The 26,810-nt window shown below is 37.8% G+C and overlaps 1 protein-coding gene across 2 annotated transcripts; it reads right to left on the bottom strand.

Annotated features, from left to right (window-relative positions):
* Nucleotides 1-3,131: 3,131 nt before the first annotated feature.
* On the bottom strand, nt 3,132-26,185 carry TCAIM (T cell activation inhibitor, mitochondrial). Of its 2 annotated transcripts, XM_083378557.1 has the most exons (11): nt 26,092-26,185; nt 24,785-24,849; nt 24,075-24,198; nt 21,383-21,536; nt 19,463-19,715; nt 16,880-17,002; nt 12,818-12,915; nt 12,021-12,112; nt 10,870-11,102; nt 5,685-5,816; nt 3,132-5,208 (listed from the first exon to the last, which is right to left on the bottom strand). In XM_083378557.1, the coding sequence occupies exons 2-11, from the start codon at nt 24,811-24,813 to the stop codon at nt 4,983-4,985; spliced, it is 1,464 nt and encodes a 487-aa protein (XP_083234683.1). In that variant the 5' UTR covers nt 24,814-24,849; nt 26,092-26,185; the 3' UTR covers nt 3,132-4,982. The 2 variants fall into 2 exon arrangements, with proteins under 2 accessions (XP_083234683.1, XP_083234684.1); XM_083378558.1 differs by lacking the exon at nt 16,880-17,002.
* Between the last annotated feature and the right edge of the window lie 625 nt (nt 26,186-26,810).

The following is a 26,810-nucleotide window of genomic DNA, read 5'->3' as shown; positions in this document are numbered from 1 at the left end:
TTCTGTTCTGCTGAAGCCATTGTTTTGTTGAATTACTTGTATGCTTTGGGTCATTGTCCTGTTGCATCACCCATCCTCTGCGGAGCTTCAGTTGGCGGACAGATGGTCGTACGTTTTCCTGCAAAATGTCCTGATAAACTCTGGAATTCATTTTCCCATCAATGACAACAATCCGTCCAGGCCCTGAGGCAGCAAAGCAGCCCCAAACCATGATGCTCCCTCCGCCATGTTTTACAGTGGGGATGAGGTTTTGATGTTGGTGTGCTGTGCCTTTTTTTCTCCACTCATAGTGTTGTGTGTTTTTCCCAAACAACTCAATTTTGGTTTCATCTGTCCACAGTATATTTTGCCAGTAGTGTTGTGGAACATCCAGGTGCTCTTTTGCAAACTTCAAACGTGCTGCAATATTTTTTTTGGACAGCAATGGCTTCCTCTGGGGTGTCCTCCCATGTACTCCATTCTTGTTTAATATTTTCCTTATTTTAGATGTGTCAACAAAAATGTTAGCACGTGCCAGAGATTTCTGTAGGTCTTTAGCTGACACTGTAGGATTCTTCTTTACCTCATTAAGCATTATGTGCTGTGCTCTTGCAGTCATTTTTACAGGACGACCATGCCTAGGGAGAGTAGCAACAGTGCTAAACTTTCTCCATTTGTAGACAGTCTGTCTTACCGTGGACACATGAACATCAAGGCTTTTGGAGATACTTTTGTAACCCTTTCCAGCTTCATGCAAGTCAACAATTCTTGATCGTAGGTCATCTGAGAGCTCTTTTCTGCGAGGCATGGTTCACATCAGACAGTGCTTCTTGAGACCAGTAAACCCAAAACAGGTGTGTGTTTTTAAAGGGCAGGACAGCTGTCAGCAACACATCCAACATCATCACACTGATTGGAGTCAAGGTTGGCTCACTCCTGGCTCCAATTAGCTCTTGGAGAAGTCATTAGGCTAGGGGTTCACATACTTTTTCCACTCTGCACTGTGAATGTTTACACGTTATGTTCAATTAAAACATGACAACAGCTAATATTTGTGTAGTATTATTTTAAGCAGACTGTGTTTTTCTATTGTTGTGACTTACATGACGTTTAGAGTGCATTTTATGGCCAATTCATGAAAAACTCCACGTAATCCCAAAGGGTTCACATACTTTTTCTTGCAACTGTGACTGTAATTTATTGTTTTATTGCAAGGCACATTTGTCTTGGTCAGATCTATGCATCATATAGTTACATCTGGTGGCTTGTGAAAGTGTCATTGCATAACATTTCCAAGGAATAGTTGTGTGATATTTTCCCTCAGAAGCAAAGAGGACTTGAAACTATGTAAACAATGTAGATACCTTCTGCTACAGTTGTAATGAGGTAACATCTGCATCTCAAAAATGCAGTAATTGACAGCAGTGGTAAAAAAGGCATACCATCTATATTTTGAATGCAAAATAAGGGATCAGGACAAGAGTTGGGACCCTCATTATTGTTGCATTACATATGCAACTTATCTGCGCCATTGGCTAAACAAGATGAAAAAGTCCATGCCTTTCATAGTCCCAATGGTGTGGAGGGAACCCACCAATCATAGTAGCGACTGCTATTTTTGCAAAAGGGAGCTCAAGAAAGAAGTGGGCTGTGGAATATCCAAACATTCCATCTGCACTACCTTCTGTACCCCATGGTGAGAATTTGCCAAGTCCATATCCACCAGAATCCTACTCTCTGGACTCAGATGATGATAAAGACATGTAGGATGCAGCTGATACGAGGCTGTCTACATCAGCAGACCCAAACTTTAGCTCACTGTAGACTCCTCCTAAATCACATCTAATTTCTCAGAGTGAACTTAATCAGGGCTTTTCAATCTTTCACCCATTGTACCACTTTTAGGATATGGCAACATACCAGTATCATCAGTCACCTAGCAAGGTGTCACAAACTTGATGATCAAAAAAAAAAAAAAGGAAAAGAATGATGAAGTACAGGTAGTCCTCGACTTACAACAGTTCGCTTAGTGACTATTTGAAGTTACAATGGCATTGAAAAAGTGCCCCCCCAAGCCACAGCCGAGCAAGACACCTGCCTGCCCGCCCAGCGGCGCTCTTCCTCCTGTCCGAGGTTTTCGTTGTTGTGAGCATTTCTGTTGAGGATTGACAGCGGGGGTGGGGTGGGGGTGTGTTTGGTTTTTATTCCCCCCATCTTCTGGGTGGTTCAAGCAGGTTTTGGTCACTTCACAGGACCCTGGGACACTGTGAGCATCATAAATATGAATCTGTTGCCAAGCATCTGAATGTAAATCACAAGACTCTGGGGATGCTGCAACATTCCAGCTGATCGGCACTTCTTCTGGGCTCAGCAGACACGCCAGTATCAGTGCCGAGCTACAACTGGAGCCTGGCGCTGATCCTGGCGCTTCCGTTGAGCCTGACAGCCCCAAAGCAGCGCTGATCCTGGCGCTTCCGCTGAGCCCTGACAGCCCTGCAGCTCCAGCCGTCTCTCACTCAGGCTTGTGCGGTCTGCCACCGGTTCAGCTCATTCCCCTCCCCCAATACCACTTTTCTAGGATGGTCGCGTACCACCTGCCAGATGCCAATGTACCACAGGTGGTACCCGTACAACTGGTTGAAAAGCCCTGAACTAAATGACCTGGTCAGGGATTTGGAATTGCCTAAGAGCAAGGCAGAGCTACTGGGCTCTAGATTACAACAGTGGAATTTCATGCAGAGTGAAAAAGCATGAAAATGTTACATGAAAAACCAATAAATGAATGGAAAGTTATGTTATTGGTATCAATAAAAAGATAAATTTATGATTGGTGTGGCACCATTCTCGTTGCTATGTCACATTTTGTAGAAAAGTTATGGAGCATAATTGCGCATCCCCCTCATAATTTTGAATTATTTTGATGCAATTTTGACCTGAAGCTGTAACTTGAAACTGGAGTCAAATAATACTCAGGACTTAATTTTCCTTTATTAGTGACCCAATTCTGGTAAAATTTAGCTACATTATTTTTCGAGACTTTCTCCTTGTAGACCATTCAGCCATAAAAAAGTAGCATACTCACTCATATGATTTTAAGATTCTGCTTTATTTTTAGAATACACAGATATCTCATTATGAGTGATTTAAACATTTTGGCACAGGTCAGTAAGGATTCAGATTATTAACATCAGATAACCATAAAAGATGTACCCAAAGTTTAGGATTGTTTTTTTCAGAATCTGCAAGATCAACAGCTTTTACTTAGGACAAAGGTACTCCATCATTTTAGGAATTAATACTAACATCTGTCTTGTATCAAGATATTCAGCCATTTTAGACAACTTGTAAAATGCATTTTTATGAAAGTTATTGAAAATATTAAAATTAAAACAACTTTAACATTTGACTTCAATAATATTCAAAATAGTGTGGCCTACTCAAATACAATTTGTTTTTAGGTAAGACATACATAAACTCAGTTAAGAACAAGTATGTCACAATCTCTTAGCAATCAATTGCTGTTGGTTCTCTTTTCATGCTAGCAAAATCAATTGGTAAGGCTGCTATCGATCTAATACATATGACTATCTAGGAATGATCAATCTATGGACTCTAAGTAACACAGATGTTTATTCCTATCACCTTTGTACACTGGCTAGGGGAGCAGGGGTTGATGGGAACTGAAATGCAAAAATCTGCAGGGCCATAATTGGGTCACCTGTGAATTATTCATATATGTCAGCCTCTCCCAACTTAGTGCAAAACTGAGTGGCCTACAATTTCTATCAACCTCAGTTAGGATGTTAATTGTGTCTGAAAGATACAGTACTCAGTTGGGAAAGAATGATCTTTCTAAACACCATAAAACATGTGGTCAGCATGCTGTTTTTTCCCACAGGTCCAACCCTAGTCCCAAACACTGGGAACTTCTGTGTAAGGTGGTCCTCCTCACTAGCTTGCATGCCTAGCAATTAGCACAGATGGATTTCTCCTCTGCCATAGTGAGTCCTAAAATATTTTTCTTCAAGTACCTTTTACACAGCATCAATCATATATGCAGATGGATTCTGTAAGGAAATACGTCCACATTACTGATGAAGTAGCATATAAGTATATCAAGGCTGCCCAGAAGGCTTCTTAGGGCTAATCAACCTGGATCAGATGTGAAAATATATGACTGAATGGCAGCAAGCTAATAAGACTGCCCAGTGGCTGCACTCTGTAAAGGCATGAGGTAAACTGACCTAAAAGTCCCACCCAGGAATATCTACTGAGGTGCCCATAACGAAGCACATATTACTATCTTAATCAAAAGGAGAAATGCTTAAAATTCATGTTCAGAAAGAACTGACCATATACAGAACTACTTTTATTTACATGAAAAAATATAAAGTGCAAGATCTAATGAACAAAACATTTCAACAGACAAAAATCTTCTGAAACAAGGTGTACAATAATTCTGCAAAATAAATACAGTATATCAGTAATATTTATCACTAGGGTGTTGCAGAAATATTTATTCTCAAGGAGAACATATGCACCACAGAATAATTTCAGTTACCATCTTTCATTCTGAGAACACTTCTCCAAACGCAATTTGTGCATACTGAAATCCATATGTTCATGTATTACATGGGAATATATATATTTTCACATGTAAGATTCACATCTGTGTGCTTCTTGGATTACATTCAAAGTTTGTGTACCTAATTTCCCACCACATAGTTTCATTACAGGCTTGAAATCCAGTCATATGCAACTTAGTGGAGAAATTCATCGCCCTTTAAAAATATTGTCTTGCCAAAAAAAAAAAAAAAAGTGCACACATAATATTTTGCAAAATTCTGAACAGGAGAAAAATCCAGGGAAATACTATGCCTTGCTTCCTAATACTGGCATGGAATTTTTGTTCATAATTTATTTTGGAAAATATTAAATTTAGTAATTTATACTAATGCATAAATAACCTTTCTCTTTTACATTGAATACAGTACCATTTACTTTCAATTTTTCCAGTTCCAAGGGATGCAGAGGTCTCCATCTTGAAGAACAGAAAAGAAGTGGGAAATGCAGAGATGCATACCTTGCAAATATGGCAATGATTCTTCCAGTAGCTTGCTGCATGAATGAATCATTTGTGCACTGGAAACACTGGGTTCTTTATATAGCCGTTGAAGACAAAATTTCTCTGTGGTAGCCTTGATCAGCTCCTTTTCTAGCAGTATGAACCTGAAATTTTAAACATTCCATGCACAGCTTAATCTTATAAAAAACAGAAGAAGATGCAGAATATTCTATCAAAGGCGAATTTAAGGGAATATAAAAATATACAGCAGTTGAAGTTATTTCACGTTATCTTTTCAAGTACTTTCTCAAGTGTCTTCTATTCCACATTTTTTTGCCAATTCAAATTCAATTTTATGATTAATTTGAGAGGTTTGCTTAACAACTGCTAATACTGATTTAAATTAATACTACATCTGAAGTTTATTATTCCCTTAAAATCTGATTTATATGTGCGTATCTGCATAATAAGTATATACATTTAAATGTATGTTCACTACCCCATAAGTTAAAACTCAATAGCATAAGAAACGTCTGGGTGCAAGAGAATCTTGTGGAATAATATTTATTTTATGGAGTGTTGCCTTGGAACCTCTCAAGTTATCAAGTAGAGTGGAATGTCTGTTTTGAGTAATACTTACTCTTCCTTTCTTTTCAGTTTTTCTCTTGCTTGTTGAGTTTTGTCCATGATAAACCACTGGAGAGCTACTAGATCACACACTACCGGAATGACGAAGTGACCAAGTTCATGAAGATTTGGTGCATATCTGTCACTGCATAAAAGAACAAACAAGTTGATCTTGCTATTTGTATCCAAATTATGTAATGTTCATATCAAATAAGCTTAACTCAAAAGAAAATGAGCTTTAGAAATTTTGGGAAATATACAATGATTTAACATAATATAGCAATATAATCTCCATTCAATTAAAAATATTAAACAAGTTACACCCCAAGATTTTACATTTAATATTTTAAAAGATTCTTATTTACCTAGCACATTATAGCAGCTCTGATTTCATAATTAGCAGTCTTTTGTATTTATCATTTAATCTTTCTAACTTCCAAGTCTGCTTTGCATATTAGAACAGGGCTTTTCAACCAGTGGTACGGGTACCACCTGTGGTACATTGGCACCTGGCAGGTGGTACACGACCATCCTAGAAAAGTGTAGCGGGGGAGGGGAATGAGCTGAACTGGTGGCAACATCGCACAAGCCTGAGCGAGAGATGGCTGGAACTGCAGGGCTGTCAGGGCTGAGTGGAAGCGCCAGGATCACCGCCAGGCTCCAGCTGGAGCTCGGCGCTGATCCTAGTGCTTCTGAGCCCAGAAGAAGCACCAATCAGCTGGAATGTTGCAGCATCTCCAGAGTCTTGTGATTTACATTCAGATGCCTGGCAACTGATTCATATTTATGATGGTCACAGTGGAGTGACCAAAACCTGCTGCAACCACCCAGCAAACGGGGGGAATAAAAACCAAACACCCCCCACCCCACCCCCGCTGCCAATCCTCAGCAGAAATGCTCACAACAATGAAAACCTCAGAAAGGAGGAAGAGCGCCACCGGGCAGGCAGGCAGGTGTCTTGCCCAGCTGTGGCTTGTGGGGTACTTTTTTCAGTGCCATTGTAACTTCGAGCAGTCACTAAGCAAACTGTTGTAAGTCGAGGACTACCTGTACTTCATCACTTTTTTCCTTTTTTTGGTCATCAAGTTTTTGACACCTTGCTAGGCAACTAGTGGTACTCGTATGTTGCCATATCCTAAAAGTGGTACAATGGGTGAAAAGGTTGAAAAGCCCTGTATTAGAAGACTATAAAGTTGAGGATGGAAGTTCATCTCATATCATGTGTATTTTAGGACATGCAGAATAGTTTCGTAACCCTAACGGAAAGAATTATCTTCTACCAGTTTATTTCTGGAATAAGAGAAAACAATTATCCTAAAGGAACTCAAGGCTCTATTTTAGGCCCAGTATTTTTCCACATCTTCATCAATGATTTGGATGAGGGGATAGCTGGAGAACTCATCAAATTTGCAGATGACATCTAACTGGCAGGAATAGCCACCATTCCAGAAAATAAGCTTAGGATACAGAAGGATCTTAACAGACTTGAACATTGGGCTCTATCTAACAAAATCAAATTCAATGGTGAAAAAGTGAGGTTCTACATTTAGGCAAGAAAAATCAAATGCACAGGTACATTATAGGTGGTACCTCGCTCAATAGTAGTAACTATGAGAGGTATCTTTGGAGTCCTAGTGGACAATCACTTAAATATGAGCCAGAAGTGTGCTGCAGCTGCCAAAAAAGCCAACACACTCCTAGGCTGCCATTAACAGAGGGATATAATCAAGATCACATGAAGTAATACTGTCTTGGTAAGGCCACACTTCAAATACTGCATCCAGTTTTGGTCACCATGATGTAAAAAAGATGTTGAGACTCTAAAAAGGGGATCAGGGGACTGGAGGCTAAAACGTATAAAAAACGGTTGTTGGAATTGGGTGTGTCTAATTTAATGAAGAGAAGGACTAGGGGCGACATGATAGCAATGTTCCAATATCTCAGGTATTGCCAGAAAGAAGAGGGAGTGAAACTATTCTCCAAAGTACCTGAGGGCAGAACAAGAAGCATTGGATGGAAACTAATCAAGAAGAGAAGCAACTTAGAACTAAGAATAAATTTCCTGACAGAACAATTAAACAGTGGAACTTGCCTCCAGAAGTTATGAATGCTCCAACACTGGAAGTTTTTAAGAAGAGATTAGACAACTATTTGTCTGAAATGGTATAGGGCAGGGGTAGGCAACCTCGGCTCTTTTATGACTCGTGGACTTCAACTCCCAGAATTCCTGAGCCAGCATGGCTGGTTCAGGAATTCTGGGAGTTGAAGTCCACGAGTCATAAAAGAGCTGAGGTTGCCTACCCCTGGTATAGGGTTTCTTGCCTGAGCAAGGGGTTGGATTAGAAGACCTCCAAGCTCCCTTCAAACTCATTATTCCATTCCATTCCATTCCATTCCATTCCATTCCATTCCATTCCATTCCACTCTTTAGAGAGTTTTTTGTATTGTTAACTATTCCAGTCTATAGAATGTGGTTTGAAAAGTATTGTATAAGAGAGTAGTAGAAAATGCATTGTTTTTAAATGATTTACATTAATTTTTATTTGTAGCCTGTTCTTCCTTCATTTTAAGTGAATGGTTTTTATTGCTCTATTTTTTAAGAAAAGATCTGAGGCAGGAAAGACTTTAATTAAAATAATTATTCAGCATATAAAATGCCAGAATGTTTTGAAATCATCCTTTTTAGAAGCTCTGCAATAGAAATCCATATAAAGAAATCTGAAGCTTTATTTATTGAAGACTTTTCCTAAATTCAGTCACAAATGCACATTGATTAATCAGTGACATTTATTAAATAAGCTTAATAGTAGTCTGATAAATAATCTAAACAAGCAAAGAAAAGAACAGAAATATACACATTATTAAAAAAGCTTTAAGTTTCTAATATTCTGATGATGTGCCTAAAACCAAGTGAATCATGGTCGCAGATATCCCATCCATAATAATAATTTTGTGATACCCAGAAAATTAATAAGAATTTCTTAAAGCCTAATATTAGAACTCTGCCAATTTTCAACACATACATGTCTTTCAAAATGTGTCTTGTGATATAGCCATGCCTTTAATATTATATGTCTTCAAGCTTGTAATAAAATTAATTAGTCTATTTGTCCCCAACTACAAAACTGCCTGCTAACATACAGTTAATTTGTTCTACAAAATAGGCATTTCTTTTTGAAAATGGGAAGCTGGCTTGAATTGATTTCTGTGGATCACATGCTAAGTATTCCTTTTAGAACTTCTTGCTGCTTGAGTTATTTTCCAAAATATATCACCTTAAAAATATTTTGCTTTGCACATAAGTCTTCTGAAGCAGGGAATCAACATAAAGAATTAACCTGAAATAATATAACGGCTATGCATTTGTAGGAAATGAAGCAATGGAAACAGATATAGTGAACTGGGTGACAAATATGATGTTCCAGATTAAGACTGATCTTACTCATGAATTTAACAGCTTTAAATAAAGTTTTAGGTAAAACGTGAATAACAGTAGAGATCTCCTGTGATTTCAAATGAATGTAAAGTATTAAAGCACAGCACCGAAGTAATAGTATGTGCATGCATGCAGGTACTGTATATTTTGTGTGTATGACAGAAAACGAGAATGACAAAGAGAGAAAGAAAAAGGAAAAAAGTTAGGAAAGAAATTTCCTTCTGATTATAGCTATAGCATTTCACATGAAACACTCTAAAAGATGATGCAGAAATACTTTCCAATGAAGCTATGCCACGATCAGGCTGCCATTTAAAGAGGGTGAAAAATATTATACTAATCAATCTCGTCTTGATTCAAAACTCCATTAAGTTTGTACTGATGTTAACTTCTGAAGTTTCATTTTATTGCAAATAGCTACATCAAACAGAACAAAAATGTTTGCTGCTTATGTAAAAGGATATGTTAGAAAGGAAAGAACAACAATTGGTTCAGTGATCGAAAGGTCTGTCTTTATTCAGAGAGATCTTTGTAATCAGACCACAATCAGTCATCCCAATCACAGCATGAAGGATGAGTGACAAGATCACAGGAGGCAAAGAAAAAGACTGCTCTTCTAGCTGGAGACACTGAGTAATAATGGGAAAATGACAGGTCTGTTAATGATATTGGAAATTCTGGAAACACTTTGGAAGCAAGTAGTAAAGTTTGGATACAAAAACAAAAACAAGACAAGCGAGGAATATTCATTTGTCAACAATTATAAGATAACCCAATCCTGAAAAAAAAAACCTGTTCTTAATAAAATATCAAGATATCCTGAAAATTTAAATAAAAATATATTTTGGACAGGGAAAGGGAATTATGACCTGGTGGTTACTCCCTGAACTGTTTGGCATGATATCTCTGACATGATGTCAGATTTAAGAAAAAAGGGTTTTGGTTAGTTAGGAAGTTGCTACTGTAAAAAGTAGTGCCAAGAAATCCAAGAAAGTGATTTGGATTGAAACTTTTTCTCCTTGCGCAAATGACCAGTTCATTCCTACTTTACAGAACTGGAGCAGCATGACTATAATGCACGCAGTCAAAGGAGATATAGTTTGGTATAGTGTCGAAGATGCTGGATTAGAATCTGAGATACCACAGTAAATTCTAATCCCATGTTAAGCATGCAAATCAGCCAGGTGATTTTGCCTTCATGTTTTTATCCCTAGGTACTTTTAGCCCTAGGAAGAAGTTACAGCAAAGTCATTTTCAAAAATTTTATCAAGGGAATTGCAGGGGCTTGTCACCAAGAGTAAGGGTGCAACTACATTAATTGGAGAAAAGAAAAAAAAACCAGATGACCAAGCACAGGTTTTTTTTTAAAAAAACAACAACAACAATAGTTTGGGGCAATCTCCTGAATTAAAATAGAATGTTATTGTTGGGTTTTTTTTCCTAAATTATGCTTCAGGACTGGAAATAAATTAGAACATATTACTCCTAGAGCAGCCTGGGAAGACTGGACCATTCTCAAAGCATGAGATTCAGCCCTTTAAGCACATTAGGTGGCTTCCTGCACATGTCTCTTTTCCAGCAACTATACCCAACAGCAGAAACTAAAATGTCCTTATGTTCGAGCACTCCCCCACCATTTCCCCACCCCTAGAAGTGCTCCGATCTTAGCCAAAGTAAGTATTTCAGAAAAATCAACTGACTATAACATAACTACCATTAAAGATAAACTTGGGAAACAATATCTACTTCTTTAGATACACACCTTTCTAGAATCATTTGCAATCCACGCAGACTATTAGGGTGAAATGGAAGTCTCTTACTATGGACTTGATCATAAAAGTTGTCAAGAATAGAATAATACTCTTCAATTGTCAACATTGGTTGAAGCTCTTCAATATATATTATTTGTATGCCTCCCAAAAGTTGGCTAATGCGCTCCTCTAGAAACAGCACTTTTTTTTGAAGTGTAGAGTAACTTGGCAACCTCTCAAAAATCTGCACAAAATGAAACATTTTCTTAAAAGTTCATGACAGGATTAAACACTTTCAATCCTCCAAACTAAACAATTTTAAATAATATCTCAGCATTAAACTATTTTTTTAAAAATGTACACACCAGTTTTTCAGTTGTTACTATAGTGAACACTGTTATATATTCAATACAATTTGCCCAGAATTTGCTGTACAATTTTCACTTCTACCCATTGGCAACTTATTGGAGAAAGCTGGTGTAATTTTTCAAAATAAACAATATAGACAGGGGTCACTAGTATTACTATACTCTACTTGCTATTTTAGTTCTTATATTATTTGTGCCCCAAATAATATTAATGTGCAGAAACATGAGAAGTCATACTTGCAATTAACTAAAGTGCTGATGCATATGTCAGCTTTCCTTTGAAGCAAGGGAAGAGTTCAGAAGCCAATCAAAAAATATATGCATCCCAACACTGCCCCCCTTACCAGGTTAAGAGATACATTGAAACTAATTTCAATCAGCTTCCACTTATTAATTTTTTACATATTAAATGGTAAATATAAACACTAATTTATCAATCTATTATTAAGATTTCTAGGTGACAATTTTATGCATCTAGGTGTGATTTTTCTTGCTTTCTATAAATAAATATTTCAGAGAGCATTCTGTGCAGGGAATGCCATTGTAATTGAAGAGTTATCAAGTGGGAGTGGTTGTTTAGAAGGGAGATTAATGATTATTTGGTTATGTGACTATTTTGTGTGTTTTTGTGGTAGATGAAAGCCTTCTAGTGTGTGTAATGCATAAAATCTCAGGTAATAAATAAGGCAAAAGATAGGTAGGCAGGTAGGTAGACAGACAGATACAGACAGACAGAGAGACTCATGTGCTGAATACTGAAAGAAAAAAACATTAACTCAGTTTCCAGATCTTACTTTTGTCCAATGGTGATGAACATCCATTGTTCCTAGCATAACATAGCCTGTTGCATTCATTCCTGAGCGGTCTGTAAATATCACCGTTTGTCCTATTGGAAAGAGAAATTTGTAATCTCTATCATAGATCAGGGTGGATATGGGAATGGTCATTTCACAGAAAAGGGAACAAGTAAGCTAGAGAATGAAACTTTCTTGATTACACATATTTTTCCCCCAAAATGAGTCAAATGTGTACATGATACATAAAAATATGGGTTGCTGGGAAGATAAAATAGTATTTCAATCCTCTTTCTCTATGGAGCAGGGGCAAAGATATATTTTTTATTCTAGGAGCTGCCATTGTTCCAAAGTTAGATTACTGAATTAAATTATTTTTTTGTACTCTGTTGGTTAACTAGAAGGAAACTAATTAGCTCAAGCTTCTCTATCTATTTCCAAAATTTGAAAGTCAGCAAAAGAGAAAAACAATCAACATTGCTGAGGAATTAGTAGTGTAAATAAGAAGTACAAATAGTGCCATGTGGAAGTGTTCTAAGTTAGACAAAGAGCTTAAGACCATAGTAAGGAATATTCTTAGTTATTAGAATTTAAGATAAACTGCTGAGGAAAACTCTGCTTACAGGTGTATAAAGACTGAGTTTCTTTAGGACAAACATAGCACTCTAATTTCTGTCTTGAAGGAAAGCTGGCAGATTTACTAGGTTGCTGTTAATATGCTTCATATTAGCTTAATGTTCTGAATTATTTTTGTTAATGAAATTACAACTAAAGGAAATTGCAACAGGAAAATTTACCTTTAGCATTCTTAGGTGCTTCTGGGCTCTGGTGTGCTAAGCGACTTAAACTATGTAACTGGCTACATCGATGAGCAATACCCCAACTCCTCTGCCACCTAAAAAAAATAAATTCAAAATTTTAATTATTTGAACATTTTACAGCCAAACGTGATATTGATAGTTGATTGAAAAAACAACTTTAAAATGCCACTGCAATGTAAACAATTCCAATTTCATATATATCATACACTTTCTTTATCAAATCTAAATGGAAAACAGGAAACTTAAAAAATGAGAAAAAATTAGTTAAGTGATTGTTTAGGAACAGTTTGCTTTTATTTAAATGGCAATAATGAATTAGACCATAGCTATAACTTTCTGCATCAGTATATTTACTACTTATAAAATGGGTCGGCAAGCCGTGGCTCTGGGGAGGGAGGGAGGGAGGGAGGGAGGGAGGGAGGGAGAGAGTAAGAGAAAAGAAAAGAGAGAGAGAGAGAAATTGTTTTCTTTGTAGCAGTTGATTGACTTCATAAATGCAGCACACTATAGTTTTTTTATACATAGCATAAAGATAAAAAACAATATATGCAGGGTTATCTTCATTTTAGATGTCAAAAGGGTTTTGTGGCTCCCAGTGTTCTTTTCGGTGGGAAACGGGTCCAAGTGGCTCTTTGAGTGTTTTAGTTTGCCTACCCCTGACTTATATTATCTATTTATACTATAATTTAGATATTACAGATAGAAGGCATTTCACAAAGTAAAATCTTGCTACCTGCTAAATGATTATAGTTGCTGGCCTTGTTGAGAAGAGAGTACAGGGCTAAAAAGGCTTTTGGATTGAACTAATTATTGAAAAACTGAAAAAGTAAGCTAATGGAATGTAATAGTACTCACTACCTAAATAGAAATGTATAAACTTTGGCTAAAAACATTTCATTATTAAATACTGGAGGTTTTTCTTAAGTGCATCAAATACAAGAAAATGTATCACACTTGGATGTCCTAAAGGTGCTTTTGCAAAAGGCAACTGGACTTTCTTGTTTTTCCTTGAAGACATTTTGCTTCTCATTCAATAAGCTTCTTCAGCTCTGCCAAATGGAAGGCAAATGGAAGGATTTATATTCCTTGCAGACAGCTGGTCATTTGCATTCTTTTAGAGAGCTGTTGAAGCCACTTGGAAACTTATCTGTGTCCTCAGGGTCACCTGAGTAGTGCAAATGGATGTGGAGCCTTCTTGGAACTTGTGAACATACTGTGTTGTAGATTGGAGATAGATGTCATATCCCTCCCCCTCTGTTGTGAGAGGGCCATTCAGTTTTGACATAGATGGCCTCTTTGACCTCTCTTTCAAACCAGCAGTCCTCCCTGTCCAAAATGTGGACTTTGCTGTCTTCAAAACAGTGGCCTTGTCTTTTAAATGCAGATGGACTGCTAAATCTTGTCCTGATGGATTTGTTCTCCTATGTTGTGCTATGTGTTTATGAAGTGGTTGTTTTGTTTCCCCAATGTACAGATCTGCACATGTCTTACTGCACATACCGTGTTACTCAGCTTGGATCTGGGTGTTTTATCCTTGGATGGACAAGCTTCTGCCTTAGTAGTCTTGGGTTTAAAAGAGGCCATCTGTGACAAAATTGAACAACTCTCTCTCAACAAATGGGGAGGGATACATCATCTATCTCCAGTCTACAATACAATCCTTTCAGCAATTCCAAAAAAGCTCCACACACATTTGCACTACTCAAGCGACCCTGAGAGTTCCGCAGCTGTTTTTTGTATGTTTTGGTCTCCAGGCCTTTGATCATCTTAGTTGATCTTTTGTGATTTTTTTCCAGTCTCTCAGCATCTTTTTTGTGATATGGTGACCAAAACTGGCTGCAGTATTCGAGGTGTGGTCTTACTAGGGCTTTATAAAGTGAGACTAATACTTCGCATGATCTTTATTCTATGCCTCTGTTTATACAACCCAAGATTGTATTCGCTTTTTTGGTTGCTGCTACACACTGCTGTCTCATAGTTAAGTGATTGTCCACCAGGACTCCAAGGTCCCTCTCACAGTTACTGCCTCCAAGCCAGATCTCGCCCTATCTGTTATTTGTTCCTTTGGTTTTTCCTGCCTAAGTGTAGGACTTTGTTTTTCTCCACACTGAAACTCATTTTTTTTGGCCCATTGTTCAAGTTTGTCAAATGTCTTACTGAAATCTAGGTATACCACATCCATTGCCTTTTATTGGTCTACTAGTTTGGTTACTTTATCAAAGAATGAGATCAGATTGGCTTGGCATGATCTGTTTTTAAGAAATCCGTGCTCGCTGTTAGTTATGACTTGGTTTGCTTCTAGTTGTTCACAGATCTCATTTTAGCTTCTAAAAATCCTCAGTTACTTTAGAAATACTAACTGATTGAAGGTACCAAAAAGATTTAACGATTGAGCCTAAATTTCTCCAGTTCAAAAATTGTTTCATTTGTTAAAAATAATAACAAAGGCTACTTTCTTTAAAAAAACATATTTGGAAAACACTATCTGTAATTAATATAAACACTTTTTTCAGTGATGGCTTTTGCTGGCTATTCTTTCATCTGCCCAGACATTCAAAACATTTTTACATGACTTGGTAAGTAGAAGCTGAATATAGAACAGATTTCCTGATGAAAATGTTCCTGTACAAAGAGGAAGGACTGTTGGGTTGACATTAAGTACTTAAAAACTAAGGACAGAAGAATAAGCATTAGAACTTTGATAGAATAGGTATAATGGCCCCCGACCTTCGCACCTTCCGGCGCGACTTAAAAACTTACCTGTTCCAACAGGCCGGCCTGGCCTGACAGCTCTTGGGGTTCATTTGTTTTTACTATTGTTTAACTGTATACATACGTTGCTCTGTACACCGCCCCGAGTCCCTCGGGAGAAGGGCGGTATATAAAACAAACAAACAAATAAATAAATAAATAATGGCAGGCAGCATGTATAAGTAGATCTAGACAGCAATGGCTGTTGAAAACTTATAGTTTTAAGAAAGAGCGCCCAACCTAAATTGGTCTGAGCAGTGCTAAAAACTGGTTGGTTTGTGCAATTTCAGAAAAGACTGAAGAGAACTGTTTGGTAAGATCCTGCTTTACAGAAGAAGATGAAGATACACCATGGAATTTTTTTTTTCTATTCAATGCAAGGGATTTCTCATAAACTGATGATGTTCTGCCAGTAAGAGTCTAGGCTATAAGCCTCTGTGAGTCTAAGAAAGAAAAATACTGTCAATATATTCACTTCTCTTTTAAACAGAATGCGAACATAGTAATCAGAAATACTTCATTACAGCTTGAAAAAGTCAAGTTAGAGTAAATTTAGGCTGTAATCTGTGCAGTACAAAAAATATTCCATTTCAGTACTTATTAACCTCAAATCACTCTATTGGCAGAAAGAAGAGGAGGAGATGGCCTTGTGCCTATCAAGTGGTAACTTGCTAAGAAATGTGATGAAATCAAAAGCAGTTTGCTTACCTTAATGGATTTTCTTAATAAATTCCTCAAAATATAAAAGCTACATTTACAATATACCCTTTCAATAAATCCTGTGAACCCTCGAGAAAACTTGGTCATAGGCTAATTTCAATTTAGGGGGAAAAATGCATTTTTGAAACAACTTCCTTTAGAAGTTGTTGAACTAGTAGTTTGTACTCAAGAATAGTCTTGTGTTTTAGTATTTTTACTAAAACATTAGATGTTGTATAATTAATTTTATGCAATACATATAAAAATAAAGAGAAACAAAACAATACTTAAAATACTTGGAGCATTATAAGCATGACATAAAAATTGTATCCACTACTTTACAGAAAAACTGAGAAAGCAATTATTTCTTGGAAAAGCACTTGTGATACAAATAATGCATTTTTTGAAAGTAAGAACTATTTTTAGCATACTTTATATATAATTATATTGAATAGATCACATGTTTTAGCATAATTTAAAATGTATTTACTAGGGCCCCTTTATTTTAGGTCTATTTTTCTTATTTATCTTGAAACCTATATAAAAAGTTTATATATATAAAGTTTCTTCAAAAAGTTAATGTATTACCTAATATCAGAGAGCTGCAACTGCTGACACAGTTCACTTTTCAAACGATCTAATTCTTTTCTGAGTGGTAAGCTGTCCTTTAGCTTCTTCTTGGCACTTTTTTCATTATTATCTAACCAGGAACTACATGGGTAAGAGGTGGTAAGAAACAAATACAGATTACCACTGCATTTAAAAATTAGCAGCACAATATATAAGTAAAACATTATTATTGGGAGTCTGCTATTCTCATGTAAGTTAAAAATCATGAAGGAATAGAAGAATATCTAATGGATATTAGCGCACTAACAATATATGTTATAAAGTTAAGACCCAGTACAGAATTGCCTTTATATAATACTGAACTGGGAATACGGTAGGTTTTTTTTGTGCATACAAGTCAGCTACCCTTTACCCTCTCCCCAAGATTCTCTAGTCCCCATCTAGTTGTAAACATGCATTTGATTCTAATGCTACATTTATTGCATATAGAGGGATTATATTTCTTTACAGCATTTTCTCATACAGACTCTTCTCTATTCATGAAATGTTAAATGAAAACGCATCCCTGTTTGATGTATATATTTTTAAAGAAATTTAAATCTAAAAAGCAAACACTTTCACTTCACTTTCCATGTGAAAAGTAGCCAGCTTTAGGGTTTTGGGTGTTAACATAAAGGGGGGACCTCACCTGGAGTGCTCATGTTATAGCATGGGTTAAGAAAGCCCAGCAGAGATTATATTTCTTGAGACTTCTCAGGAAACAACAGCTGAATGAAAAACTGCTGGTGACTTTCTGCTGCTGCTCCATAGAGAGCATTCTAACCTATTGCATTGGTGTGTGGTTTACCGACTGCAGATAGGAAAGCGCTCCAGAGGGTCATTACCATCGCCCAGACTATTGGCTGCCCTTTCCTCCCCCCCCCCGACAAACTGTACAGTTCCCCCTGTGTTAGGAAAGCTCAAAACATTCTTAAAGATCCATCTCATCCCGGATATTCTTTTTTTGAACTATTACCATCTGGCAGATGGTGCAGGGTAATAAAAACAAAGACAAATAGGCTGAAAAATAGTTTTTATCCCAGAGCTGTAACCATATGAAATACTACTGTATGGTGCATGGGTCTGAAACCTATGGCTCTGGAGCCACATGCGGTTCTTCCAGCCTTCTCCTGCGGCTACCAGTTTGCAGAGAGAGACAGAGAGAGAGAGGGGGGGAAACTTGCGCTTTCCTTCTCTCTCTCTTTCTGTGTAACACACGGTGTTCTCGGAGAAGCTGACAAGCTTATTGGGCAGGGCTCCTACCTTTGCTGCGTCTCCACAGGAAGCAGGAAGCAGCAGAAAGCAAGGCAAGAGAGCCAGCCCAATAGGAATGTGTGTCCGCTTGTCCAAGAGCAGCGTGAAGCCAGCTTGCCAGGTGAGCAGAAGATCTGAGAAAGGGAGAGGGGGGGGGGAGAGAGAGGGAGAGAGAAGGGAAGTGCAAGTCTCTCTCTCTCTCTCCCCCTCTCTCTCTCACACACACAAACACACACACAGAATGGGGGAAGAGGACTGGCAGACTAAGGCAGAAAGAGAAGGAGGGAGGGAAAAAGAGAGGGAGGGAGGGAGAAAGGAATATATGTGGTTGTCCTTACTGGAACGTTTAATGAAATATTTTGATGTTTGTTTTAATTTAAGAGGTGAGGTATGCGGATAATTATGCTGTATTTAAAGATAGTAGATACGCTACTAAAATTGTTTTTACCTGTTGGGATGAAGGAGAAAGGTTTTTTTCCCCACTTTCTCCTGTCCTTTTTTTCCCCTGCAATTTTTTTTTACTTTTCTGTTTGTAGTTTTTATAGTTTGCACTGGCTTTTTATTTCATAAATACGAGGAGGACTCAAATAGACATTTGAGTATTTTATTTGAAAGTAACCTTCGACCCAGCGTCTTTTTTTGGGGGGGGAGTTCAAAATGCTTTTGTTGCATGCAGAAATAAAAATTTGTTTTCTTTGTAGCAGTTCACTGATTTCATAAATGCAGCACACTATAGTTTTTTTTATACATAGCATAAAGGTAAAAAAACAATATATGCAGGGTTATCTTCATTTTAGATGTCAAACGGGTTTTGTGGCTCCCAGTGTTCTTTTCGGTGGGAAACGGGTCCAAGTGGCTCTTTGAGTGTTTTAGGTTACCTACCTCTGGTATAGTGCAACATTGAAGTGCAATATTAGAGGCAGCGCAATGGTGAATAGAATGTGAAGGATATTTGAATATAACGTATGTTTTTACTTGTGTCTCTTAGTAATGTGTAGTGTGCACTGTGGACAGCACTTTAATTTTGTTGTGAGATACACAATGACAATAAAGATATTCTATTCTATTCTATTCTATTCTATTCTATTCTATTCTAATTCTCTGCACTGAAAATTGGAGGATATAAAAATATTTGACTCAGGTGAAGACATATTTTCTATGCAGAAATTGTGTAGTTTGTTGATATCAAGTTTAAAATCTAAAGGTGCATGGTCAAAGAAAGACAATGGGCTAATTGGCTGGGAAAGATCTCTGCCTTAAACAGAATAGTTTGTAAAGAAGTCAACTGAGATGTTTTTACATCACTACCTCAGGGTGGTTTCCATCCTCTGGGCTTGCTCCAGTTCTTCCTCAGGATCCTTGAATCCAGTAAAAGAGTAGTATGTCTTGTCCCATTTAATAGGCCTGTGAAACATTCTTTTGGTTTCCTGAGCAGACTGAGCATTTGCACCGCCATTCAAGCTTTGAACATGATCCGTAGATAAACTGCAGGAGTTCAGGATATCTAACACTGTGCTTAACAAATCTCTGGTGTGCAAAGTAAAACTGACTGTTCGAAATCCTATGAAAGGCACAGAACAAGATTATAGTTAAATGAATGCAGCATTTATATTGTTTCTGTACTTGCTTTAAAACAGACAATTCAAATCAGAGCTGGAGAGTAAACTTCTATTGTTAGTTAATCATAATGCTAAACCTGAGATTACTATAAAGATCTGATTTCTACTGAGAATACACTCCTGAATTCAGAAGAACTTGTACCAAGACTGACAGCAATAGATTTTCCTATGAAGAGCTTTACTAACCTTATTTTTGATAATTACTATGTTTGGTCAGATATTTGATGTGCAAGAGCTTGATAAAAATATATAAATGTACAGTGTTTTTATGTAAGCCACACAGCACAATAAGAGTGTGGCAACATATTAACCTTCTAAATAAAGCTGCTATCTGTATATAAACCTAAGTACAGACATTTCAAAATAATTATCCATTTTAGTCATAATTTATCCATTACTGTATTTTGCAACCTTCTATAATTCTGTTGTCAGTTAAATGGTATACAAATGGAATAAAACAAACAAACTGGACATTAATCATTTACAGCAATCTCACCAACCTGGTGCATTCAAGATATCTTAAAGCTGAAACTCCTATAAAACTCAGACACCATGAAGGACACTAGATTGGAGAAGAATATCTTATTTTTCCCCCCAAGGTGATTTTCAATTATGCATTCTCGGGGATTTTTTCCTTTTGTTTAATCATGTCTGATTCTCAGAGACTGCCTGGATAAATCTCGGTAGTTTTCTTGGCAAAGTTTTTAAGAACTGATTTCACATTGCCTCTTTCCTAGGATTGAGAGAGTGACTAGTCCAAGATAACCCAACTGGGTAACTTTGTGATGAAAATGAAACTCATGGTCTTCCAGTTTCTACCCTGATGCCTTGACCACTGTACAAAGCTGGCCCTCACAAGGAAAATATTAATAACAGAAAAAAGCTAAGCCCCAAAGTACCATTTGGAAGTTCAAGGCTGTATGTAACTTTTAGTTTCAAGTGAATCTCCTACTGTTAAATCAGGCAAGATATTATGCAGTTTTACAGGTAGTCCTCGATTTATATCCATAATTGGGACTAGAATTTCTGTCACTAAGCAGTGTAAAGTCTGACTGCATAGCTTAGCAATATCAATCCCTGCAGACCTGGTTGACATCGTTAACTGAATCCCAAAGTGGTTAGGCAACTTCTTGCTGGCTTTCCACAATCAAAGTCAGTGGTGAAGCCAGCACAAAGTTGCAGATTTCAGCCCAGCAGGCAAGTAAGTAGCTGCTGGTAGGGAATGGAGTAAGGGATGTGGAGGAAGTCAGGAAAGGTACATGGAGCTACCTGAGAGGTGCCATGCAGATCAGGGAGGGTGTGCAGGGATGCGTAAGTCAGGGGAGGGGGCATAGATATGTTCAGCACCATTGTAACTTTTAACAGTTATTGGATGAGTGGTTATAAGTCAAGGACTACGTGTATATATTGCATTTATATACTGACAAAAGGAATAGTAAAGTCACCATGGATATAGAAGGAAATTATTTTATTGTTTTGATCCAGCACCTTTAAGGGGCTATATTGAAGATGTCCTAGCATATAATGTAAAAATTTTGCAAATACCAGAGGAGTGTCAATTATCCATAATCTGTCAGTGATTTAGTAAAATTCCAAATGTTAAAATTACCTGCAGCATCAAATGGTTCTTGGACACTGGAAGGGCTTTGTTCTCTCTCTCGTACATAAAAAGTGAGCTGAGTTGGTTTAAATGATCTGAAACCTGGTTTTTGGAGATTCTCCAAATACCCATTTAATCTTTTCAGAGAATTTTCATTGATTTCCTGAAAATAACAAAATACCCAAACACAGAGGCTGGTTACATTAAAGCAGATAACATTCCAAGAAACAGATTACAACCACCTTGCTTAATAGAATATATTCCACATGATCAAATACTTTTATTAACTAGATTTTTTTCAATTACACTGAAAAGATATGTGGTGCATTTTTTTAGAATATTGCATAATATCTAATAAGGTAAAAAGTAACACATTATTTCAATGATAAATGAAGAAAATTCACCTGTGCCAAAGAATCCCAGCAATCATTCAATTAATGAAATGTTGCTTACTTATGTTTTTTACATGTTTATTTTAGTAGAATTATATGCTAACTCCAATCTATGAGATTTTATACCTAAACAAATATACAGAATTCAAACAACATAAAACTAACAAAAACCATATAACTATCATGCAGCACCAATCAAATAAAGAAGTTATTGCCAAATTGCCAAAAAAAACTCCAAATGATGTAATTTCCATTCTTCAAGTCTGCCAAAAAAAAAATCAAGTTTGAATAGCTTTTCTAAATCTAAGGTTAGGGTCAGCCAAATTCCAAGTGAACATTGTTTTACAGAAAGCTCCAACTAACTGCATACATTTTAATTTCTTTATTATAAGTAAGCAATATTGTTCTCATATCCAAGTTCTTTTTGAGTGTGTGCTCTTGGTAATATTTTCAGGGCCATTTTCTTCTTCCTAAGGCTGAGAGGAAGTGGCTCAAAGTAACCCATCTGGTTTTATGCATACATCAGGATCAGAACTCATGGTCTTCCAGTTTCTCCCAGGTTTTAGCCTGGTGCTTTCATTCTTACACCAGTCTGATTCCTCCAATCAGTTTGATCTGTAAATACATGTATATATCCTGAAAGGTCAGGTCCACCATCACCATCCTGCGCCTTGCTGATATCCTGTCATTAAGAAGGAGGGAGGGGGTTTATTGGGTGCTATTGCTGAAACTTCAAACAATCCTTGTACCAGGATCTTCAACGCTGCTTGTCCTGAGAATGGACTGTAAGCAGTTTGACACCTTAGAGTTTCTCAAAGCATCTTATTGGCATTGCATTGGCTGACTAGGAAGACTGGTTATGGGGGCAGAGAGTGGGAAAGGAAAAGATAGCTTTATATAGTATGCTGATGATACCCAGCTTTTCATCTCTACCCCAAACCACCCCAGTGATGCCCTCGATGTGATGTCCCGTTGCCTGGAGGCAGTTCGGGTCTGGATGGGGAGGAACAGGCTTCAGCTTAATCCCGACAAGACTGAGTGGTTGTACGTACCGGCATCTCGGGAAATTCAGTTCATTCCATCTTTAATTATGGGGGGTGAGGTGTTACCCCCCGTAGATAGGGCTCGCAACTTGGGTATCCTCCTTGACTCACAGCTCAGTCTGGAAAACCACGTAGGAGCTGTGGCCAGGGGGGCTTTTGCCCAGGTTCACCTGGTGCGCCAGTTGCGGCCCTATCTGGACCGGGATGCCCTGCATACAGTCACCCATGTGCTCGTGACCTCTCAGATAGACTACTGCAATGCTCTCTACATGGGGCTGCCCTTGAGGACCACTCAGAGGCTTCAACTGGTGCAGAATGCGGCCATGTGAGTTGTGATGGGGGTTTCCCGATACTCCCATGTAACACCTCTTCTCCGCGAGCTGCATTAGCTTCCAGTTGCCCTCTGGGTGAGATTCAAGGTGCTGGTGATGACTATAAAGCCCTAAATGGCATGGGTCCTGGATTACTTACGGGAGCACCTGCTGCCGGCGTCAACTTCCCTTCGTCCTGTGCGCTCCCACAGAGAGGGCCTCCTCAGGGTGCTGTCAGTCAGGGACTGCCGGCTGGCGGCCCCCAGGGGGAGAGCATTCTCTGTGGGCGCACCAGCCCTTTGGAATCAATTACCTGTTGAGCTCCAGATGGCTCTCGACCTTCGCTCTTTCCGCCATGATCTGAAGACCTGGTTGTTTGAACAGGCCGGCCTGGACTAAGGGTTTGGGTTTACTTTTAACTATTTATTGTTAGGGCTAAATTAATTTAATTTTACTTTTAACTTTTGTATGTTGTATTTTATTGCCCTGTACACCGCCCTGAGTCCTTTGGGAGAAGGGTGGTATAGAAATTAAATAAATAATAATAATATATTTTGTGTGGAAACATCAGATTCCTCTTGACTTTACTCCAACCAATTTCTTTAAGTAAAAGTTCCTCTCCTTCAACCAAATGGAGTCATAAGTCTTACTTTCCTGAGAGTAGACTGGGGTAGAAGGCCTGACTCAAAGGCATAAGAATAATATTTATCTTTTAGAAAAGGATGTCTCTTTAAACAGATGAGCCATAGTTTAATAGTAAAGAATTTGCATGTGTTTTGTGCGTGGAAAGTACTACGTTACAATACTCATGTCAGATTAATAAGCTGCTAGTTAAGTACAAACAGACTTCAGTTAACACAGAAGTATTAAATAGTGTAGTCTTAGGCATGTTCAAAAGTCAGATTTTTTTAATACATAGAATTGTATCTCAAAAGATAGAAGAATTTTTTTTTACCCTTTCTCTGGGATGCTGACCAAAAAAATCTGGATGTACCGCAAAATAGAATGGTCGCAGAGCATTTATAGCATCAGCACCAGATAATGCTCTTGCCTGCAATTGTAGTTTCTTGAAACATAACCTTAAACAAACAAACAAGCATTGTTAGGCAACCAAATAGAACACAACATTTTCCTTAGGGTAATGACATGTTACATTAAGGATGGGTAAGGCATTAAAATTAGATTGGACCATTCTAAGTTACAACAGCATAGAAAAAAGTGACTTACAACTATTTTTCATACTTATGAAAGTTTCAACTTTCCCCACAGTCACATGTTCAAAATTCAGATGCTTGGCAACTAGCTCGCATTTATGGCAGTTGCAGTTTCTTGGACCATGTGATCATCTTTTGTGATCTTCTGAGAAACAAAGTCAATGGAGAAGCCAGATTCACTTAACAACCATGTTACTATCTTAATAACTGCAGTGATTCACTTTACAGCTATCTCACTTAGCAATGGAAATTTTCAACTCAATTGTGGTCAGAAGTTGAGGACTACCAATATTTTCTGACAAAAGGTACTTGCCTAACATTAAAAAAGTAATTTATAAGATTAAATTATTGAATCAAGTTAAGAATTCCAGGAACTCAATTCATTTTTTATTCAAAGGAATATAACTAACTTAAAATGGTATGTTAAAAACTGTACAACCAACCACTTTACCTTCTCACTGTCAACCAATGACAAAACATCTCTGTTTAATCTGGATTCCAAATGGAATCTAATTTCTATAAACAAAGAAAAAAATCATTAATTCATATTTTCTAGTGCTACTTATATTTCAAGTTACAACATTTAACTGAAAAATATTTGATATTAAATTATTTTAAGTAGTGGAAATTATTTTCTGCTTATCATTGTGGAACAAAAACTTGATAGCTTACAAATTGATGAAAACATGTGTCCTCAAAACAATAAATCCCAATCATTCTTATACGAAAATATTACAGTTGCTTCCCTTGGCATGCAATTCAAAATTAAGATGAAATGTACTAGAAGTTCTTTCAGAATTTCATTCTGAACAAAAATTTTAGAGGAACATAAAGGATAAATGGTATTGAATAAGAATTATTGCTGATGAAATGATACACTCTCTTCTCTATTATTTAATTGTATGTGTACTTAAAAAAATGCAAGACTACTTAAAACTGAGTTATGAACTGGTCATTTTCTTTCAACAATGCAGAAATTGTTAGGTAATGCCTTCTGTCAATATGTCTGATTTTCCAATAACTTATAGCACTGGGATTTTCTGGAATCCTCCTATACAAGGAATGATTAGATCTAAACATATTTAATTTTTTAAGATGAGCAAATGCTATCTAGGTCCTATTTTGTTTAAACATTATGTCTACAGGTTACCATATTCATCAAAGATTCTTGTTAACATTGTAAAAGTTTTTCAAAAGCTTATGTAAGGCAATTAACTTCATGTACTTAAAAACCTAGACAAAATATACTTCATATGCAAAATAAAATGGTGTACAATATAGATCCATTAAGCTGTGTGGCATTCGAAAATCCATTTCTTTCTTAGCCTCTTTGGGAGTGCCTGCATTGGGTATTTACCACACACACACACACACACACACACACACACACACACACGGAAGGCCAACTTGGATTCAATAGTTTTTAAAGGCCTATGCGAAGAACATAAACGGAGAAAGTCGCACAACAACCCAGACGAATGCCTAATGGGTTTTCCAACCTGAAATTACTAAAGCACTGAAAGCAAAAGTAGCTCCTCCAATCCCGTCAGACTAAGTACCAAACCAGGAGCTTCCATTCTCTTCCTTTCAGTCGTGGTTTCTTACACACTTCAGTCCTGCCTTCCTTCCAACCCTTTTACTTACAACCCAGTCATTAGGCGCTTGGGGCGTTACACCAATACTTTCCCGTCACAGTAACCGCTCCGCCTGCTGCCGCTCCCCACCTCAGCGGTTCCTTGAAGGGACCGGGATACATACCATGGCTTCACGCTGAGAAGCCCAAGTTGCAGACGACCTGATACAATCCCTCCACAAGCAACCTCCTCCGCCCAAGACCTTTTGAGGTGTAGCAGGTGCTCCGCCCACCGAACAACGTCACCGTATTACTGCCGCCCCTTTGACGTCACCACCACCACCCCTAACAGCCCCCCTCGCCACGCGCTTTTAAAGGCGGAAGGCAACGCCCATAATTCTGCGCTGCTGCCGTTTCAGGAGGTCGCATCACCTAGTAAACGAATTCAGCTGAAGCGGTATGCAGAGAACCGCATCCAGGTCCCTTTATAATTCCGGTTGAAAGGGCTCGGCCTTTAATTGGAACTGGAATTCAGCTTGTCTTTATTCGGGGGATTCGTGGAGCGCATGTACAAGCACTAGCCCTCAACCGGCTGGCAGAAACGTTCTCCGCAAGCTTATAGTTCAGGGCTAGGCAACCTTGGCTCTTTTATGACTCGTGGACTTCAACTCCCAGAATTCCTGAGTCAGCTGACTCAGGAACTCTGGGAGATGAAGTCCACGAGTCATAAAAGAGCCAAGGTTGCGTAGCCCTGGTATAGTTCATTCATTCTAGACTTCAGAGTAGACATAAGTCTGCGACCATCTCTGCTGCAGAAACAATATAATTCCCAAGACCAACCATTGCAGCTACTGCACAAATACTTGTAAAATGTTATCTTGTAAAATGTTCTCCAGCTGGCCTT

Source organism: Vipera ursinii (genome assembly GCF_947247035.1).
Source record: "Vipera ursinii genome assembly, chromosome: Z".
Lineage (NCBI taxonomy): Eukaryota > Metazoa > Chordata > Lepidosauria > Squamata > Viperidae > Vipera > Vipera ursinii.
This window is presented reverse-complemented; position numbering and strand designations above follow the sequence as displayed.

What these genes read in the sequence shown, in the direction of transcription:
- TCAIM (XM_083378557.1), bottom strand. Translation starts at nt 24,813, where the DNA reads ATGTTTTGTCATTGGTTGACAGTGAGAAG. An exon ending in TTGCAGCTCTCTGATATTAG is followed by an intron (nt 12,916 to 16,879) that starts GTAATACATTAA and finishes TATTTTTTTTAG; the next exon opens with GTGGCAGAGGAGTTGGGGTA. An exon ending in AAACTGAAAAGAAAGGAAGA is followed by an intron (nt 5,209 to 5,684) that starts GTAAGTATTACT and finishes TTAAAATTTCAG; the next exon opens with GTTCATACTGCTAGAAAAGG.